The sequence below is a fragment of the Triticum aestivum genome, chromosome 4D, assembly GCF_018294505.1.
Source record: "Triticum aestivum cultivar Chinese Spring chromosome 4D, IWGSC CS RefSeq v2.1, whole genome shotgun sequence".
Lineage (NCBI taxonomy): Eukaryota > Viridiplantae > Streptophyta > Magnoliopsida > Poales > Poaceae > Triticum > Triticum aestivum.
Window position 1 is genome coordinate 345,508,097 of NC_057805.1, and position 22,435 is coordinate 345,530,531.

Sequence of the window (22,435 nt, forward strand, 5' to 3'; positions counted from 1 at the left end):
CTTGATCTACCGCATTAAAGGCTCCATTATGTGCCGGGCCATGCCCCCAGGAAAGTCATGGCGCCGGACGTTGCTTGAGCCGGTCGCAGAAACCATGTGTCTGCTATAACTTGGGCTCCGGTTTGGACGAGGGGTTGAATGAATCCTGTCCCGGCTATATGAATATGCCTCCTGTTGCGCTAGGGCCGTCTGAAGAAGTTCTCTGACCCGGCGGGTTTCGACCGCCGTCGGAGAGTCGCCTTCGACTGGGAGAGCCGCCAGTCGCGCCGCAGCAGCGATCATGTTTTCCAACGGGTTGGCATAATGACCCGGTGGTATTGGCACGTATTGAGGCGGGGTAGTGTTCACACGGGGAGGCCCCATCACTTGCGGCTGAACCAGCGTTCCAGCCCCGGGTGCCGTGACTTCTGGCGGGTTACTAGACCCTGCACCAGGCGTGTTGAAGAGGTTTCGAGGATCATAAACCGGAGGGAGTCGAGATTGAGCCTTCTGATGCCTCCTTCTCATGATCTCATTGGATGCGTTCTGATACATCGTGAGCCGGAAAGACTGCGCCTGAATCAGCTGAGTCTGGGCGTCGAGAGCCACCCATTCTGCAGCCATCCTGATCCCTTCCGCTGCTAGATCTTCCTTGGCTCGTGCTATATCCAGCTTTAACTGTGCCACTTCTGCATCATGTTGAGCTTGATCCGCCGGGACGACCGTGGCAGTTAACAGGGCCGTCATCTTATCTGTGAGATCCATTAGCACCTGAGCCGGTGAGTGCGCAGGGCCTCCTGCCCCAGCGGCGGGGTTTTGAACAGGTTGTGTGCCGGCCATGAAGATTCCAACCCGGCTCGGCGGCTCAAAGGGGTCCGGAATACTATCGCCATCGGAACAACCCCTGAGCCTGCCATCTTGAAGTTGATACAACGAGTTGGTCTCATCTGTGGACGACTCGCCGTCAGAGCGAGCGGCCGTCTCATCGCCAGATCCAGATCCTTCAGAGAGTCCTCCATGGACGCATCCCACGAAAGCACGCTTCAAGGCAGGCAGAGTCCGGGCAGGTCTCGCACGCTGAGCCGTCTCGACGGGGTCGGCGCAGAGGTCCGGCTCGCCAATCTTGCCAATGAAAACGTGGATTCCGCCGAAGGGGACCCGGTACCCGTACTCGATTGAGCCGGCGTCGGGGCCCCAGCTTGCATCGTCGATGTAGAGCTTGCCGCGACGACTCTTGGTCATCCGGCTCACAACGTATCCCTTGAGCCCTTCGAAGCTGCCCTTCAAGAACTCAAATCCACCGTGCGCTAGCCCCACGGTGGGCGACAACTGTCGTGGAATTGTCACGGCAGATGTCCTCGTGCAAGGACTTAGTCGTGGAGCCATCGCAACTAGGAAGCTTAAAGGGGTTTAACGGGACAAAGGACACGAGGGTTATACTGGTTCGGCCCCTTACGGTGAAGGTAAAAGCCTACTCCAGTTGAGGTGGAATTACTTAGGGTTTCGATGACCAGGGAGCTAAACCGCTATGCCTGGTTATCGATCTGATGTTGCCTCTCTTGAACCGCCGCCGGGTCGTCCCTTTATATAGAGAGGTTAACGCCCAGCGGCTCTCAGAGTCCCGGCCGGCTCATAAACAATGTCCGGCTCGGACTCTTAACTATTCTGCCTTACACTACAAGTCATGCCATAACGGCGGTTTAACACTACAGGCCTTAAGTCGCCTCTGGGCCTTAGGCTCATTACTAAACCGCCATCCTTAATCTATCCTTGGGCTTCTGAATGAAGAGTTGTCGCAACGTAACCCGGCCCATCCTGGGCGGGTTACACCAGTAGCTATATCCTCAACAAAATGTAAGCAGCATTTCTGAATATTTTCATTCTCGAAAATTCATTTATATCTACACAAAACCAATTGTAGAAACTCTGGAGATTTTATTAATTGTCTTGAGGAATGATAATTTTCCCGCGTTAATTGTAGACTAGCATCGCCACAATCCACAGGAGAGCAAGACCTTGGCCATTACTCAATGTTTAAAGGATGAGAAGTCCAATTTTCAGAGGGAGAGATGGAAATGCCTTTGTCTGACTTGTTCCAAGATGCTGGATACAGATCTGATGACCAGGTCTTAAAAGACAAGATGAGATGGTCCTGATCATGTTTATTTTTTATATCTAATTCCGTCTAAGAGTCTAACTACAAGATGTAGACACACTCTGTTTTGATGACTCCAATGTAAGCGGCAAAGCCTAATTATTTAGGAGATAGGAAATAAGGTAAGTTAAATTGCTTTACATCTGAGCAAGATTCCTGCTTATCTGGTGCTTATTACTATATGAAGCTAGTGAACTGGCCTTTTGACTTGAATTTGGCGCAATGAAAACGTGCTTCTCTTGGGTTCCCTCAGATTACTTGATGCTCTGCACATGTCCACTTGCTCAAGCATTACCAACACTACAAGCTACCCATCACTAAATAATACTCCTACAACTACTATTAGATGATCCGTTGGTCACACCTGATGACCTGAAGTTACTAGGAAGTGAGAACTACGAAAAATTCACATCAGGAGCATAATCATGGATGCTGATCAGTATACTATTCTAGGTGACCCAGTATTTCATGGTTATAATGGAAGATTAAAGAGGATCCAATTGATGTACAGGTGAAGAAAATCACCAAAATGAAGGAGTACTCTATTATGATCTATTAGAATGTGCTTGAAGCAATACAGAACCATGATATACTTGGTATAGTACAGACTAAATGTACAATACAGACTTCCAAGTAGAATCTTCGGCCTACGGCTCACCTGTTATCTGTCACTTCAGCAGTTACTTGGGTGGGACAACCAATGTATAGATTAGCAATGCCGAAACGATGATAATCGCCCCTACCAAGGTAAATCTTGGACTTGTCCACAACATCAAGTTAGACCTCTCAGCTCTTTTGATTGGATCGACTTCTTCTGACAATGGATACTCACTGCGCCGTGGGTTCCAGGTCACATATTTGTTCGGTGAGAACTCTGAGAACAGGGTCTTCTTCCCTTTCTTCTTAAAGGTAGACCAAGCCTTATCCCAGTCGGTTGACGATGTGTCACCTGAAAAGTAAGACAGAGAAATGATTCAACCTGCAAACATGTTTTCATCGTATACAAAATTCAGCAATCAAATGTGGATGTTTTCACCGGCAAACAGTGCGATGATTATATCTCTTTCAAATAAACTTCGCCCACCTACAATTTCCAGTTACGTCATACATCATCGCATATCAAATTCATATGTAGCTCAGGAAAATCCTCCTATGGTGTTTGGTACTTAAAGAGGTTGAATGTTCAGGAGGTTCCTTTTCTTCAAGTGGCTTGGGAGTCTGCCTATGTTACGAAATATAACATGCTCTGAGATCGACTGACTACTAGGATCATACGTCAACAAAGTATTGTTGCTCTTTATGACACAATGCAACAGAGGAATCACATATCCTTTTCTTTCATTCCTCTGCTGGATAATAGAACTGGAGTTCCATAAGGGTAATAGCTTTACAATAAGGGTAATAGCTTTACAATAATTGATTTACTCTTCAATTTTGTCAATCTAGTTGCACTGGATGTTTCGTCGATTTTTTTTAACTCTAGACATTAAATCGTGTAATTGACAAAAAAAGTAATGATTGGTCCTGGAAAATTTCCCAATATATTGGGCTTCCAGGGAAAGGGCAGAGGGGGAAAACCTTAATGCATAGCAAACAGCTAGAGTATTAACTCTGGTGTTTGTTTCTTTGTATTTAGTTGTGAAACCTCTTACATACTGTTTCACTGAGTACTTTTTTATCGAAATGTTCTATTAATATCTTACTATAACAGTAGGATGTCATAGGTTACTGTTCCACTTCAAAATAATGTTGAATGGAAGTGGTGGTCCACTATATGTTCTGACATCTTCCTTTGGTGCCAAATTAATGCCTATCACAAGGTGCACATATTATCAGTAACCTGTTATAACAAACTATGTGTAACAGGACCTTTTTAATCTAACTCCAAAAAAGGAACTTCACAATCCACCAGTTATTATCCATCAAATCAAATATATAACCAAACAAGGGCAAATATCCAGTATTGACCAGTGAAGAGAAGAAGAATCTTTCATGCATATTTGAATCTAAGAAACTAACATTTCGTTCATATGCATTATGGGTAGAAAAGATATGACAAGGTATGTAAAAAGGAACTAACACGTTTGTACTTGGTAAAAGATATGCCTGGTACGGTGAAGGAAAGCATTGCCATGGCAAAGACCAATGATGAAGCATAAACGACTTGATCAGAGAAATCAAGCATAACTGTTGTTGGAGAAATCATACAGTATTGTTCGCTGTCACTAGTTTGAAAAGGAGGTAAATAGATGCTGACGAAGCGAGAACCTATTGCTGGATCAATAAACGACCTGTATAGAACACTAATGGCATGACAATATAAATGCCGGTCCTTATTGTAGATGCAGTTGTGAATATGCAGTGACCTGCAAGTGCACACAAGAACAGACCATGCACTTCGGTTGGAACAAAGGAAGCAAACATTGCATTTCACTTCAAAACTTACTATGTTAGCACATGAAATGAGGGATTCACACTGTTCTGCAATCTGTATGGTCCAGTAAGCAGATCATGTCCGAACGAGTAAAGTGAACATCAGCATCTTGAATTTCAGATGCGGTGATCGGGCTAATACTATGATATTCTAGAGGGGCGACACTATCACTACAACACAACAACCGTGAGACTAGTGGCGGAGCTAATCGGCAATTAAGTAATCAACAGCGGCATTTCATCAAACACCTACAGGCTACAGGGAGCAACGAGAGACTCAACAGCTGCTAGTAGACTTGGTGTGCTGCTCATACCTTCGTCCCTGCCGCGCTTGTCCGGGGAGCCTCGGGAGCAGCGAGGGGCGAGCGCCAGTGGAGGCCGTCGAGCCAAGAATTTCCCGGAAACCAGTAGTATCCCCATGGCCCCTCCCCGTTCGAGATTCTGCCGATCAGGAAGGATTCTTTCCCCGCGCGGCCTCTCTGCTAATCGCGGTGGGGGCGGGGCGAGGAAAGGAGGAGGCGTGGCTGAGAGAGCGCTTGGAGTCGCCTGGCTGCTTGCGTGGACGCAAGGAGGACGGCGACATGGCAACCGTGTGGCTCTCCCTGCACCAGAGAACCCTCACGCCTCCGGTACGGTGGCCGGCACGGGTGATGCAAAGAAAATTTGCTATGCTAATTTGTTGTTTTCCGCAGTTGTTTTCCAATTCGAAACAACCTGCAAAGGTTTCTGGATTTTGACTCCTCCACTATTTCTTCCGGAAAAAGCTTACCTTCTACCAGCCGATCGCGCTCACCCGTCCGCCGGCTCCGTGGCCGTTCGATCGTGTGTTGACCAGACGGTCGACAACGTCCCCGCGTCCGCCAAAGCCGCGTCCATTTTCCTGCAACTCACTTGTTGTTTCAGGACAGCCATTCCTGCAACTAGGTAATAGTAGGCTGATAACCACGCCGCGTCCGCCCCCTTCAGCTATTGACACGCATCATGTGGGCCCCACTCCACTGATATCCTTATCACGAGCGAAACACCTCCACACTTTTCTCGCCCGTAGCCAAAACTCACTGTGAGTTAACAGCTTGGCCAGCGCCGTCCGCCCGCGCGCGCTTCGCCGGCGAGCCGCACCCCTTTTCGCTGCTCGGCGTCCCTCCGCATCCGGCTAACCCCTGCGTCACCGTTGCCGCTAGAGGAGCACATCAAGAAAAGCAACAGCTCGTCCAGGCTTGTCTATGACGACGACTGTTCGGCGGCGGCGTTGAGGAAGATGGCCAAGGAGCGGTCCCTGGTGACGCAGTTGCTCGTTGTCTTGCTTCCGGCGATCCAGCTAGTCGGCGACGAGCTCGCCGAGGTCGTCGCCAAGATGTTTGAGAGCATACTGGACTGCTCGTCCAAGGCCAAACCGTGCTGAAGCTTTTCGGCTTGATCTGCTGACACATAGCTTCTACCACAATATCACCTTGGTTGCAATTTTTTTGCAACAAGGGTCTTGTTGCAGGAATGCAAAGAAGAGGCCGGAGATGTTGTTGAAATTTTTGCAACAAGAGTCTTGTTGCAGGAATACAGAGAAGAGGTCAGAGATGGTCTTGCAACAAAGGTTATCTTGCAATGCAGGTTTTGCAACATGGGTCTTGTTGCAGGAACATGGGCGGGTTGGGGGCGGCGCCGCACTGGGCGCAACTCTGTTGGGGCCGGGGGCAAGGTTGTTTGTTTCTGCAACAGCGCGCTTGTTGCGGGAATTAACGAGGGGGCATGCGGGCCGCGGGCACTACATCGGACGGCTAACAGCGCGGGGATCCAACAGCCATCGATGCGGCGGATATTTTAAAATCATCGGCCGGCGGACACGTAGCAGCGCCCATTTCTTCCTGTGATTTCTTCTGCTCCTTTTTCTCCTGTGCCTTTTTTTGGGGGTTTTCTTCTGCTCCTGACTCATGAAAAAGGAAAAGTCTTTCTATCAACCCGCTGACCCTGCTTCGAAATAAACCGCTTCGCTTGCTCGCCACGTGGCTCTGTGGACCATACACCGCTTTTTTTCCCTGACCTTATCTCTTCCTCAGCTACAAACAGACTGTCTCTTCTTTTCTCTCCATCTCTCCCACCTCGTGATCTCATGTCTCTTCTTCGCTTCCTTTTTTGCTGCAAGCTTGCAAGGCGCTCTTGCCTAAACCTGATTCTCGTCACTCCGACGCTACAAAGGAGCGGCGCCGCTGGCCATGTGCTGCTGCAAGCCGGAGGCACCTGTATTGCGCGGCCAGCAACCGTCCTGCAAGGTCGACACTATCACGGCATACCTCATCACGTGGTCATCAAAGCATTGCGACAGCCGTCGTCGTCGAAGCATCGCCACGCCATTGAAGCATGCCTCATTGCATGGCCGCGGTCGTCAATGCACGGCACACCTCACTGTGGTCGTCGAAGCATTGCCACGACCGTCATCGTCGAAGCATCACCACGACCATTGAAGCACGCCTCGCTGCATGACTATGGTTGTTGACTCCATCTCGGCATGCCTCGTCGCCATGGTCGTCGAAGCATTGTCGTGACCGTCGTCGTTGAAGCATCGCCACGACATTGAAGCACGCCACGTTGCATGGCCGAGGTCGTCGAAGCACGATGCCTCATTGCCGTGGCCATCAAAGCATCGCCACGACCTTTTAAGCATGCCTTGTTGCATGTTGCGATTGTCGACTCCATCACGGGATGCCTCGTCGCCATGGCTGCCGAAGCATTGACGCGACCGTCGTCATCGAAGCATCGCCACGACCATTAAAGCACATCTCGTTGCACGTCCATGGTCGTTGATGCCTCGCCATGGGTACCAAAGCATTGTCGTGGACATCGTCGTCGAAGGATCGCCACGACCACTGAAGAACGTCTCATTGGATGGCGGTGATCGTTGACGCCTTGCCATGGGCATCAAATCAATTGTTGCGGCCGTCGTTGTCAAAGCATTGCCACGACCATTGAAGCAGCCTGCAACATGGCCGCCGCCGATACCGTCACAACAGGCCTCGTTGCCGTGGTCGTCGAAGTATTACACCGCCCATCGTCGTTGAAGCATTCCCATGATGGCTGAAGCATGCCTCACAGCATGGCCACGGTCGCTGTCGCAGCATGATGTTGTCGCAGAGCCTGCAATGCTTAATTGCAGCACCGACAGCCGCATGCGATGCTCCATCACGGCACTTGTGGCCACACAAGTAAGCACCATTGCAGCACAAGCCACTCGCGCTCACAGCGCCCGACACTGACAGCAAGCGATGCTCAGCGCTGGCGGCCACAAGCACAAGCTACCCAAGGAGCACCTAGCCGGCCATGGCTGCCACCCGTGATGCTCAGTGCTGGCCTCCACAAGCGGAGGCTCCATCTCCGCACAAGCCACCCGGCGGCCGTGGACAGCATGGCCCTGCGTCCCATCGTAGTATCAAGCATCACGCACGACGCCTGTGTCTTCGGCAAACTCGGGGTAGCAAAAGAGAAGTCGGTGTCGACCTTGCAGGACGGTTGCTGGCCGTGCAATACAGGTGTCTCCGGCTTGCAGCAGCACATGGCGAGCGGCGCCGCTCCAATGTAGCGTCGGAGTGACGAGAATCAGGTTTAGGCAGCGACGCCTTGCAAGCTTGGAGCAAAAAAGGAAGCGAAGAAGAGACATGAGACCAAGAGGTGGGAGACGACGGAGAGAAAAGAGGAGACCGTCTGTTTGTAGCTGAGGAAGAGATAAGGTCAGGGAAAGAAAGCGGTGTGTGGTCCACAGAGCCACGTGGCGAGCAAGCGAAGCGGTTTATTTCGGAGCGGGATTAGCCGGTTGATAGAAAGACTTTTCCTACAAAGATAGGTTCCGTTTTAAAACCAAAATGCTACGCCTACGTAAAATGTTACATAAAGCTATGTTTCTTTCCTTCTTATAAACTAATCACCCCCTAATATAATCAAATCAGGCCAAGATCGTATGTCAATTTCGTATAAGAGTTTTGGTCGGTGTAGCAAAGCTCTTTTTAAACCGTCCCATTGTGTAGGTAGAAGAAAAAAAAATCTCATTGTGTAGGTTGAAATATCATATTCGTACAATCATTTTGGACCATTTTAACATGAATCGGGTCATATAAACCACTTAGCGCATCTTCAACACCGTGCATCAAGCCATAAATGTTCGTATTACGTTGCTTGGATAGTTTGAGCCCTTCAACTTCGTTCATCAAATGTCCACAAACTGGTTAGCGCATTCGAATTTTCGCACAGTGAAAGCAAATCTGACTGGGGGTGCGGATGTCCGGACAACCGCCACGTCGGACTCCGACACCGCCGACCCACAGGAAAATCCCATCCGGAGCCTCGATTTTCTCACTCCACCCTTCTGCCCTTATCGCGTATCTGCATAATCCGAGGTCCTCGCCACTATTCTCCTACCCACTCCGCTGCCCAGGCCTTGCTGAACCTCCATCGTGCCACCCAAGCGCCAGCCTACTTGCCTATGTCTCCCTTCCACCCCCGGTTCGTGATATGTCCCAAACCTATCTACTTACCAAACACGTTTGCTCTTATTTTGGACTCTAATTTGCATGATTTAAGTGAAACTAATTTGGACTGGCATTGTTTTCAGCAGAACTACTATGGTGTTATTTTGTGCAGAAATAAAAGTTATCAGATTAGGCTAAAAATTGACAGGGAATATTTCCAGGATATATAAAAATTATTGGCGAAAAGACCTACTGGAGGGGGGCTACCAGGGAGCCACGACCTATTGGCGAAAATTACAAGCTCAGGGGCGCCCCCTAGGGCGCACTGGGTGAGCTCGTGGGTCCCAAAGATCTCCGTTTGCCCTAACTCCAACTCCATAAGTACCGTCTCACGGAGAAAAAAAATTAGAGAGAAGGTTTCATCATGTTTTATGATAACCCACAAGTATAGGGGATCACAAAGTTTTCGAGGGTAGAGTATTCAACCCAAATTTATTGATTCGACACAAGGGGAGCCAAAGAATATTCATGAGCATTAGCAATTGAGTGTCAATTCAACCACACCTGAAAGACTTAATATCTGCAGCAAAGTATTTAGTAGCAAAGTAGTACGAAAGTAATGGTAATGGTGGCAAAAGTAACAGTAGCAGTTTTGTAGTGATTGTAACAGCAGTAGCAACGAAAGTAACTTAGCAAAGATCAATATGTGAAAAGCTCGTAGGCATGGGATCGGCAATCATAATTGTGTTGGATGATATTCATCATGCAGCAGTTATAACCTAGGGTGACACAGAACTAGCTCCAATTCATCAATATAATGTAGGCATGTATTCCGTATATAGTCATACGTGCTTATGGAAAAGAACTCGCACGACATCTTTTGTCCTACCCTCACGTGGCAGCGGGGTCCTAACGAAAACCAAGGGATATTAAGGCCTCCTTTTAATACAGAACCGAAACAAAGCATTAGCACTTAGTGAATACATGAACTCCTCAAAAACGGTAATCACCGGAAAAATCCCAATTATTGTCACCTTGGGGTATGCGGATCATAACTCATAATAGGTGTCTACACTTGCAAGATCGGATCAAGAACACAGATATATTCATGAAAACATAATAGGTTCATATCTAAAATCATGGTACTCGGGCCCTAGTGACATGTATTAAGCATAGCAAAGTCATAGCAACATCAATCTCACAACATAGTGGATACTAGGGATCAAACCCTAACAAAACTAACTCGATTACATGATAAATCTCATCCAACCCATCACCGTCCAGCGAGCTATGAAGGAATTACTCACTCCTGGCGGTGAGCATCATGAAATTGGTGATGGATGAAGGTTGGTGATGATGATGGCGACGAATTGTTGGGAAATGTTGCATCGAAAACAAGAAAAAATCTACGCACACGCAAGATCTATCCATGAAGATGCATAGCAACGAGAGGGGAGAGTGTGTCTACGTACCCTCATAGACCGTAAGCGGAAGCGTTTGTTAACGCGGTTGATGTAGTCGAACTTCTTTGCGCTCCAACCGATCAAGTACCGAACGTATGACACCTCCGCGTTCAGCACACGTTCAGCTCGGTGACGTCCTCCGCCTTCTTGATCCACCAAGACGGCGAGGTAGTGGATGAGTTCCGGCGGCACGATGATACGTCTCCAACGTATCTACTTTTCCTAACGCTTTTCCTCTTGTTTTGGACTCTAATTTGCATGATTCGAATGAAACTAACCCCGGACTGACGCTGTTTTCAGCAGAACTACCATGGTGTTGTTTCTGTGCAGAAATAAAAGTTCTCGGAATGGAACGAAACTTTGCGAGGAATTTTTATATCAATAATAAGAATTTCTGGAGCCAAGACCTACCAAAGAGGGGCCCTGGGTGGGCACAACCCACCAGGGTGCGCCCCCCTCTCCTGGCGCGCCCAGGTGGGTTGTCCCCACCTGGTGGCCCCACAGGTAGTTAGTTTACTTTCTATGCATGCTTAGTAGTATTAAAAAGAAAACCCAAAAAGATTTCCTTGTTCTTCTTTTGCTTGTTGGGAGCTTTCCCTTGTAAATAGTTTTTCTCGTTTTTTGCTTTTCCCTTTTGTTTGCTTGTTCAAGAAAACCAAAAACTCCAAAAATATTTCAGTGTGTTTCTCTAAATTTCTTTTCTTTTTATTCGAGTTGTACCGAGGAGAAGACCACGATGAAATGTTGAGTGGCTCTCATATGAATAATTGTTGAACTCATAAAGAGCACATTTTACCTTGTCTTCTCCCGTTGAATAAAATGTTTGCAGATTCCAGCTTAGTCCACGGCACTCTTGCACTATTATTATTTTCATATTGTTCGGTCATGCAAGTGAAAGGCAATAATGACGATATTCGATGAGCTGGCCGTGGCAGAGAGAAACTGGTATGAACTCGACTTGTTTTGTTTGTGTAAATATGTTTAACCTACTATCCATGATTCAGCCCATTGTGATTAAACATGTTTGCAATGACAATTAGAGATTATAGTTTCTCATGCCATGCATAAGTAGCTGGGAGTGCATAATGATTTATCTTGGATATCAACATTGCGTTAAAATGATTGTGATGTAGTATGATGATATGGTATCCTCCTCTGAATGTTCGAGTGGCTTGACTTGGCACATGTTCATGCATGTAGTTGAATCAAAACCAACATAGCCTCTATGATATTTATGCTCATGGTGTTCATGTCCTACTCATACTAGTGTCCAATGTTACTTATGCATAATGCATGGTTATGATCGTTGTTGCTCTCTAGCTGGCCGCTTCTCAATCTAATTGCTAGCCTTTGCCTGTACTAAGTTGGAATTCTGCTTGTACATCAAAAACCTTGAACCCAAAAGTTATCCCGGATGAGTCCACCATACCTACCTATATGCGGTATTACCCTGCCATCCTAAGTAAATTTGCATGTGCCACCACTAAAAACTTCTAAATAAATATCCGTTTTGTGTGCCTGGATCGTTCATGGAACGACAGGAGGTGGTCGATATCTTCCATGCTAAGCGGGTTATTCTCAGGTCGAGTGTTATTCACTCGCCATCGCACGAGAAAAGGGCGGTAATAGGGATGCCCAGTCCCAAACTGCAAAATACAAAAAGAGTTAAGCGCTCAAATAATCGAACAAAAACTCCCAATGGAGTCAAAACCTTTACTTTTATCGCTTGGGAACCGCCACTAGGGTGCTTAGCATGGAAGATATTTATAACTGACGGTCGTGAAGTAAATGAGAAGGGTGCATGTCTCAAAATATCATTTACCTCTGTTTTAAAATTTGAGCTCTGGCACCTCTGCAAATCACTGCTTCCCTCTGCGAAGGGACTGTCTATTTACTTTTATGTTGTGTCATCACCTTCTAAAACAAGCGCTAGAACCTGAGAGCACAACTGTCATGACTTATGCATTGTGTGTAGATAATGTTGGGTGCATCATGACTGGATCTTTTCTACCATGAATTACAATGTTTAGTCGTTGCTCGAACTTTGGAGGTGCTCTGCATTTATGTTTTGCGGTCTCAGAAAGGGCTAGCGAGATACCACTATTGTCATATTATATCATGGTTGTTTTGACAACATGTTGCCGTTCGAGATGTCTTATTAGTGCTCGCTAGCTGATTATGTCATTGACATGAATCATTATAATCTTTAAGATTTATTGTCGGCATGGTTAGTTATAATGTGGGCTGAAAACCTGGGTGCTGTTTAAGCTTATTTATGCAAACAAGAGCAAAAGAGTTCGTAAAAGTTTTTCTTTTTCACTTTTAGTTTATCAACTGAATTGATTGAGAAGCAAAGGTTTAAGCTTGGGGGAGTTGATACGTCTCCAACGTATCTACTTTTCCTAATGCTTTTCCTCTTGTTTTGGACTCTAATTTGCATGATTTGAATGAAACTAAACCCGGACTGACGTTGTTTTCAGTAGAACTACCATGGTGTTGTTTTTGTGCAGAAATAAAAGTTCTCGGAATGGAAGGAAACTTTGCGAGGAAATTTTATATCAATAATAAGAATTTCTGGAGCCAAGACCTACCGGAGAGGGGCCCCTGGTTGGGCACAACCCACCAGGGCGCGCCCCCCTCTCCTGGCGCGCCCAGGTGGGTTGTCCCCACCTGGTGGCCCCGCAGGCCCTGAAATCGACGCTATGAAATCCTATTTTCGGAGAAAAAAATGAGGGAGAAAGAATTATCGCGATCCACGAGACGGAGCCGCCGCCAAGCCCTGTTCTTCGCCGGGAGGGCGGATCTGGAGTCCGTTTGGGGCTACGGAGAGTGGTATCTTCGTTCTTTGTCATCACCAACCCTTCTCCATCGCCAATTCCATGATGCTCCCCACCGGGAGTGAGTAATTCCTTCGTAGGCTCGCTGGTCGGTGAGGAGTTGGATGAGATTCATCATGTAATCGAGTTAGTTTTGTTAGGGCTTGATCCCTGGTATCCACTATGTACTAAGATTGATGTTGCTATGACTTTGCCATGCTTAATGCTTGTCACTTTGGGCCCGGGTGCCATGATTTCAGATCTGAACCGTTTATGTTATCACCATTATATCCATGTTCTAGATCCGATCTTGCAAGTTATTGTCACCTACTACGTGTTATGATCCGGTAACCCCGGAGTGACAATAACCGAGACTTCTTCTGGTGATTACCGTAGTTTGAGGAGTTCATGTATTCACTATGTGTTAATGCTTTGTTCCAGTTCTCTATTAAAAGGAGGCCTTAATATCCCTTAGTTTCCATTATGGACCCCGCTGCCACGGGAGGGTAGGACAAAAGATGTCATGCAAGTTCTTTTAATAAAGCACGTATGACTATTTATGGAATACATGCCTACATTATATTGACGAACTGGAGCTAGTGCCGTATCGGCCTAGGTTATAACCGTGTCATGACGAATATCATCCAACAAGTCACCGATCCAATGCCTACGAATTTATCTTATATTATTTCTGCTAAGTTACTACTGCTATCATCACTGTTACACTTGCTACAAAATTACTGCTATCACTGTTATTGTTACTATTGCTGCTGTCGCTACTATCAAAACTATCAAACTACTTTGCTACTGATCACTTTGCTGCAGATAATTAATCTCCAGGTGTGGTTGAATTGACAACTCGGCTGCTAATACCTTCAAATATTCTTTGGCTCCCCTTGTGTCAAATTTATAAATTTGGGTTGAATACTCTACCCTCAAAAACTGTTGTGATCCCCTATACTTGTGGGTTATCACACGACGGCGTGATGACGGTGATAGTGAAGCTATCTCCGCAGGGCTTCGCCTTGTTGGGAAACGTAGCATGCAATTTCAAAAAATCCCTACGCTCACGCAAGATCTATCTAGGATATGAATAGCAATGAGGGGAGACTGTGTCTATGTACCCTCGTAGACCGTAAGTGGAAGCATTTGACAACGCGGTTGATGTAGTCAAACTTCTTCTAGCTCCGACTGATCAAGTACCGAACGTACGGCACCTCCGAGTTCTGCACACGTTCAGCTCGATGACGTCCCTCGTCCTATTGATCCGGCAAGATGTCGAGGAAGTAGATGAGTTCCGTTAGCATGACGGCGTGGTGACGGTGATGGTGAAGTGATTCGCGCAGGGCTTCGCCTAAGCACCACGAAGATATGACCGGGGGAGTAAACGGTGGACGGGGGCGCCGCACACGGCTAAGACAATGTTGTGTGTCCTTGTGAGGCGCCCCCTCCCCACATATATATAGGTGGGAGGGGAGGGAAGGCAGCCAGGGCGTGCCCTAGGGTTGGCCGCCACCCCCTAGGAGCCCTGCCTTGCCCTGTGCCCCCCTTTCCAAGTATGCATGAAGGGGAAGGAAAGAGGGGGTGAGGGAAGGAAGTGGGAATCCTAATCCACACCTTCCTTTCCCTTCCCCCTTTCCTTCTCCTCCTCCTATGGCCTTATGGGGCGCACCAGCCCCTTTAGGGCTAGTGTGTTCCTTCACAACGCCCATATGGCCCATAGGATTGCCGGGGGTACACGAAACACCTTCCGGTGACCCGATAAGTACCCGATACCCTCCAGAACACTTCTGGTGTCCGAATACCATCGTCCTATATATCAATCTTTACCTCTCGACCATTTTGAGACTCCTCGTCATGTCCGTGATATCATCCGGGACTCCGAACAACATTCGGTCACCAAATCACATAACTCATATAATACTATATCGTCATCAAACGTTAAGCGTGGGGACCCTACGGGTTCGAGAACTATGTAGACATGACTGGGACACCTCTCCGGTCAATAACCAATAGCGGAACCTGAATGCCCATATTGGCTTCTACATATTCTACGAAGATCTTTATCGGTCGAACCGTTATGACAACGTACGTAATTCCCTTTGTCCATCGGTATGTTACTTGCCCGAGATTCGATCGTCGGTATCTTCATACCTAGTTCAATCTCGTTATCGGAAAGTCTCTTTACTCGTTCCGTAATACATCACCTCATGACCAACTCCTTAGTCGTTTGCTTGCAAGCTTATGATGTGTATTACCGAGAGGGCCCAGAGATACCTCTCCGATACTCGGAGTGACAAATCCTAATCTCGATGTATGCCAACTCAACAGCCACCTTTGGAAATACCTGTAGATCATCTTGATAATTGTTGGGGAACGTAGCATGCAATTTCAAAAAAATTCCTACGATCGCGCAAGATCTATCTAGGAGATGCATAGCAACGAGAGGGGGAGAGTGTGTCCACGTACCCTCGTAGACCGAAAGCGCAAGCGTTAGCTTAACGCGGTTGATGTAGTCGAACGTCTTCGTGATCCAACCACTTTTCCACCACCGTAACCTTCTGTACACCACCAACGTACGACACCTCCGATTTCTGCACACGTTCAGCGCGATGATGCCCCTCGAACTCTTGATCCAGCAAAGTGTCGAGGGAGAGTTTCGTCAGCATGACGGCGTGGCGACGGTGATGGTGATGTGATCCGCGCAGGGCTTCGCCTAAGCACTACGACAATATGAGTGGAGGAGTAAACGGTGGAGGGGGGCACCGCACACAGCTAAGAAACAATTTATGTGCTTTGGGGTGGCCCCTGGCCCCGTATATAAAGGAGGAGAGGGGAGGAGGCCAACCCTGTGGGGCGCGCCAAGTAGGGGGGAAACCCACTAGGACTCCTGATACGTCTCCAACGTATCTATAATTTTTGATTGTTCCATGCTATTATATTATCTGTTTTGGATGTTGTATATTTATTAATATGCTATTTCATATGATTTTTGTGACTAACCTATTAACCTAGAGCCCAGTGCCAGTTTCTATTTTTTCCTTGTTTTAGACTTTCGCAGAAAAGGAATACCAAATGGAGTCCAAACGGAATAAAACTTTCGCCATGATTTTTCTTGGACCAGAAGACACCCAGGAGACTTGGAGTACAAGTCAAAGGAGCCTCGAGGCGGCCACAAGGGTGGAGGGAGTGCCCAGGGTGTGGGGCATGCCCCCGACCTTGTGGGCCCCTCGTAGCTCCCCTGACCTAATTCTTTTGCCTATATAGACTCTTATACCCCCAAAACATCCAGGGGAGCCACAAAACCACTTTTCCACCGCCGTAACCTTCTGTACCCGTGAGATCCCATCTTGGGGCCTTTTCCGGCATCCTGCCGGAGGGGGAATCGATCACGTAGGGCTTCTACATCAACACCATTGCCTCTCCGATGAAGCGTGAGTAGTTTACTTCAGACCTACGGGTCCATAGCTAGTAGCTAGATGGCTTCTTCTCTCTCTTTGATTCTCAATACAAAGTTCTCCTCGATGTTCTTGGAGATCTATTTGATGTAATACTCTTTTATGGTGTGTTTGCCAAGATCTGATGAATTGTGGATTTATGATCAGCTTATCTATGAATATTATTTGAATGTCCTCTGAATTCTTTTATGCATGATTTGATATCTTTCAAGTCTCTTTGAACCATCGATTTGGTTTGGCCAACTAGATTGGTTTTTCTTGCAATGGGAGAAGTGCTTAGCTTTGGATTCAATCTTGCGGTGTCCTTTCCCAGTGACAGTAGGGGCAGCAAGGCACGTATTGTATTGTTGCCATCGAGGATAATAAGATGGGGTTTTCATCATATTGCTTGAGTTAATCCCGCTACATCATGTCATCTTTCTTAATGAGTTACTCCGTTCTTATGAACTTAATACTCTAGATGCATGATGGATAGCGGTTGATGTGTGGAGTAATAGTAGTAGATGCAGGCAGGAGTCGGTCTACTTGACACGGACATAATGCCTATATTCATGATCATTGCCTTAGATATCGTCATAACTTTGCGCTTTTCTATCAATTGCTTGCAGTAATTTGTTCACCCACCGTAATAATTTCTATCTTGAGAGAAGCCTCTAGTGAAACCTATGGCCCCGGGTCTATTTTACATCATATAAGTTTCCGATCTACAATCTCTAGTTTCCTATTCTCTTACTTTGCAATCTTTACTTTCCGTTTCATAAACCAAAAATACCAAAAATATTACTTTACCGTTTATCCATCTCTATCAGATCTCACTTTGCAAATAACCATGAAGGGATTGACAACCCCTTTGTCGCGTTGGTTGCAAGTTGGTGTTTGTTTGTGCAGGTATTCGGTGGCTTGTCGCGTAGTCTCCTACTGGATTGATACCTTGGTTCTCAAAACTGAGGGAAATACTTATGCTACTTTGCTGCATCACCCTTTCCTCTTCAAGGGAAAAACCAACGCAAGCTCAAGAGGTAGCAAGAAGGATTTCTGGCACCGTTGCCGGTGAGGTTTACGCCAAGTCAAGTCAAGATTTGATCTCCTGACAACTCGCCGATTTCTGGCGCCGTTGCCGGGGAGATCTACACCAAGCCAAGACATACCAAGTACCCATCATAAACTCTCATCTCTCGCATTACATTATTCGCCATTCGCCTCTCGTTTTCCTCTCCCCCACTTCTAAAACGATTTTCCAAAAGATTCGCCTTTTCTTCACCTCTCTTCCGTTCGTCTTCTTCGTTTGCTTTTTGTGTGCTCGTGTGTTTGAACGCTCGATTAGCTCTTATGGCTAGTCCTTCCATTATTGTGAGCACTCCTGATACTGAAGTTCTCAGTTTCAAACAAAGGGAAGGAGAAAATTTGAAAGATGCTTGGTATAGAATTTGCAATGCTCAAAATAGATCTACTCGAAAGCAATCTACTGTTGTTCTTCTTCGCAATTTTTATGTAGGCATTACACCTTGGAATAGATATGTTCTAGATACCATTACTGGGGGAACTTTCTTGGGGAGCCGTACTTTCGATTCCTATAATGCCATGATAGATTTGCTAGGCCCACCACCTCGTTTGGTTAATGGAATTGTTTAACTTTGGAACATGTAATGCAAAGACTTGATATTATTGAGAATAAAATTGGTACCGTTGAGTTGATTGAAAATTTGGATAAAAAGATTCATAATCAGATTACTCAATATGGGTCTAAAGTAGGAGTTACCTTGAAGAATCTTAGGGAAAAGGAACCACTAGTTAATGAAAAGATAGATCAAGATTCTACTAGAATTGGCAAACTAGAAGATATTATTACCAACTTGGGTACCTCTTTTTCCTCTGTTAAAACTACTCCAAATCGTCCTCCTAAGATTTCAAAGCTTGTTTATGTTCCTAAAAATAAGGGTGAATCTTCTAGTAAGAACAATGAAGATCTTAAATCAATTAGTGTTCACCCCAATTTTCTCGATATTATTAAGGAACCTATTGTCACGAATGAATTTCTCAATTTCTTGCTTAGGAGTTTGATCATTTATAAAACTAAAGAATCTCCTAAGAATCATGAGTGTGTGATTAATGGATTGAATACCGAAGATGAGAATACTTAGATCTATTCGTGTTTTTATGCCTAGCTAGGGGCGTTAAACAATAGCGCTTGTTGGGAGGCAACCCAATTTTATTTTTGTTCTTGCTTTTTAGGTCCTGTTTTGCTTTGAATAAATCATCTAGCCTCTGGTTAGATGTGGTTTTGTGCTTAAATTAGTGTTTGTGCCAAGTAAGACCTATGCGATAACCTACGGTGATAGTTAATTTGATCTTGCTGAAAAACAGAAACTTTGCAATCACGAAAACAATTCTCATTTTAGCCAGAGAGTGATTTTTAGTTGATTATTTTTGCAGAAGATTAATAAACATATTATCTAGGACTTCCTAGTTTTTCAGGATTTTTGGAGTTACATAAGTATTCGAAATATCCAGATTGCTACAGACTGTTCTGTTTTTGACAGATTCTGTTTTTCGCGTGTTGTTTGCTTATTTTGATGCATCTATGGCTAGTATCGGGGGGATCGCAACAGTTTTCGAGGGTAGAGTATTCAACCCAAATTTATTGATTCGACACAAGGGGAGCCAAAGAATATTCTCAAGTATTAGCAGTTGAGTTGTCAATTCAACCACACCTGAAAGACTTAATATCTACAACAAAGTATTTAGTAGCAAAGTAGTATGGAAGTAACGGTAACGGTGGCAAAAGTAACAGTAGCAGTTTTTGTAGCAATTGTAATAGTGGCAACGGAAAAGTAACTAAGCAAAGATCAATATGTGAAAAGCTCGTAGGCAATGGATCAATGATGGATAATTATGTCGGATGCAATTCCTCATGCAATAGTTATAACATAGGGTGACACAGAACTAGCTCCAGTTCATCAATGTAATGTAGGCATGTATTTCGAATATAGTCATACGTGCTTATGGAAAAGAACTTGCATGACATCTTTTGTCCTACCCTCCCGTGGTAGCGGGGTCCATATTGGAAACTAAGGGATATTAAGGCCGCCTTTTAATAGAGAACCGGAACAAAGCATTAACACATAGTGAATACATGAACTCCTCAAAATAGAGAACTGGAAGATTAGGGGTTGGCGGTGGCTCCGTATCGTAAAACGCGATGAATCCTTCTCTCTGATTTTTTTCTCCCCGAACGTGAATATATGGAGTTGGGGTTGAGGTCGGTGGAGTCCCAGGGGGCCCACGAGGCAGGGGGCGCGCCCTGCACCCTCGTGGACAGGGTGTGGGCCCCCTGATGCTGATTCTTTCGCCAATATTTTTTATTAATTCCAAAACGTATCTCCGTGGATTTTCAGGTCATTCCGAGAACTTTTATTTCTGCACAAAAATAACACCATGGCAGTTCTGCTGAAAACAGCGTCAGTCCGGGTTAGTTCCATTCAAATCATGCAAGTTAGAGTCCAAAACAAGGGCAAAAGTGTTTGGAAAAGTAGATACGTTGGAGACGTATCAACTCCCCCAAGCTTAAACCTTTGCTTATCCTCAAGCAATTCAGTTGACAAACTGAAAGTGATAAAGAAAAACTTTTACAAACTCTGTTTGATCTTGTTGTTGCAAATATGTAAAGCCAGCATTCAAGTTTTCAGCAAAGATTATGAACTAACCATATTCACAATAACATTTAGGTCTCATGTTTACTCATATCAATGGCATAATCAACTAGCGAGCAATAATAATAAATCTTGTATGACAACACTTTCTCAAAACAATCATAACATGATATAACAAGATGGTATCTCGCTAGCCCTTTCGGAGACCGTAAAACATAAACGCAGAGCACCCCTGAAAATCAAGGACTGACTAGACATTGTAATTCATGGTAAAAGAGATCCAGTCACAGTCATACTCAATGTAAATTAATAGCAATGCATGCGAATGACAGCGGTGCTCTCCAACTGGTGCTTTTTAATAAGAGGATGATGACTCAACATAAAAGTAAATAGATAGGCCCTTCGCAGAGGGAAGCAGGGATTTGCAGAGGTGCCAGAGCTCGAGTTTTGAAACAGAGATAAATAATATTTTGAGTGGCATACTTTCATTGTCAACATAACAACCAAAAGATCTCGATATCTTCCATGCTACACACATTATAGGCGGTTCCCAAACAGAATGGTAAAGTTTATACTCCCCCACCACCAACAAACATCAATCCATGGCTTGTCCGAAACAACGGGTGCCTCCAACTAACAACAATCCTGGGGGAGTTTTGTTTGCAATTATTTTGATTTGAGCATGGGACTGGGCATCCCTGTTACCGGCCATTTTCTCGTGAGTGATGAGCAGAGTCCACTCATCGTGAGAATAACCCACCTAGAATGGAAGATATAGACAACCCTAGTTGATACATGAGCTATTCGAGCATACAAAACAGAATTTCATTTGAAGGTTTAGAGTTTGGCACATACAAATTTACTTGGAACGGCAGGTAAATACCGCATATAGGAAGGTATGGTGGACTTATATTAAATAACTTTGGGGTTTTAGGGAAGTGGATGCACAAGCAGTATTCCCGCTTAGTACAAGTGAAGGCTAGAAAGAGACTGGGAAGCGACCAACTAGAGAGCGACAACAGTCATGAACATGCATTAAGATTAATCAACAATGAGTGCAAGCATGAGTAGGATATAAATCACCATGAACATAAATATCGTGGAGGCTATGTTGATTTTGTTTCAACTACATGCGTGAACATGTGCCAAGTCAAGCCACTCGAATCGTTCAAAGGAGGATACCACCCTATCATACCACATCACAACCATTTTAATAACATGTTGGCACGCAAGGTAAACCATTATAAACTCCTAGCTAATTAAGCATTGCATGAGCAACTATAATCTCTAATTGTCATTGCACACATGTTTCATTCATAATAGGCTGAATCAGGAACGATGAACTAATCATATTTACAAAAAACAAGATAGGTCGAGTTCATACCAGCTTCTCTCATCTCAATCAGTCCATCATATGTCGTCATTATTGCCTTTCACTCGCACGACCGAACGGTGTGGATAATAATAATAGGGCACACGCATTGGACTAAGCTGGAATCTGCAAGCATTTGATACAAGGGAGAAGACAAGGTAATATGGGCTCTTGGTTAAATCAACAGTAATGCATATGAGAGCACTCAACATTTTCATCGTGGTCTTCTCCTCTCGACCCCCAAAGAAAAGAAAAGAAATAAAACTATTTACACGGGAAAGCTCCCAACAAGCAAAAGAAGAACGAGAAATCTTTTTGGGTTTTCTTTTAATTACTACTACAGGCATGAAAAGTAAACTAGCTAAATGCTATAACTATTTTTTTGTTTTTCTTAAGGTTTTCTTCAAACACACAAAAGAAGGCTTAGAAAAGAAAATAAACTAGCATGGATAGTACAATGAAAAAGTATGAGCATCGACAACTGGCATGAGTGTGTGAACATGAATGTAATGTCGGTGAGAAGTACGTGCTCCCCCAAGCTTAGGCTTTTGGCCTAAGTTGGTCTATGCCCACGGATCGAAGAGACTCTCTCCGGTGTACCGAGGAGGGTCCTCAGGGTGCCACTGGTTGGCGATCTCCTCTGGATCCCACTGATAAA

At 45.4% G+C, this 22,435-nt stretch overlaps 1 protein-coding gene across 1 annotated transcript; it reads right to left on the bottom strand.

Annotated features, from left to right (window-relative positions):
• Positions 1–2,579: 2,579 nt before the first annotated feature.
• On the bottom strand, positions 2,580–5,204 carry LOC123097817 (uncharacterized). The gene is made up of 2 exons (XM_044519647.1): positions 4,882–5,204; positions 2,580–3,083 (listed from the first exon to the last, which is right to left on the bottom strand). Exons 1-2 carry the CDS (start codon positions 4,985–4,987, stop codon positions 2,815–2,817), a joined length of 375 nt encoding a protein of 124 aa, XP_044375582.1. The 5' UTR covers positions 4,988–5,204; the 3' UTR covers positions 2,580–2,814.
• Positions 5,205–22,435: the final 17,231 nt, after the last annotated feature.

Excerpts from the sequence above, each read along its gene's own strand:
- LOC123097817 (XM_044519647.1), bottom strand. The coding sequence starts at position 4,987 with ATGGGGATACTACTGGTTTCCGGGAAATTCTTGGCTCGACGGCCTCCA. Across the intron at positions 3,084-4,881 it reads CAAGCGCGGCAGGGACGAAG|GTGACACATCGTCAACCGAC; the intron begins GTATGAGCAGCA and ends CTTACTTTTCAG.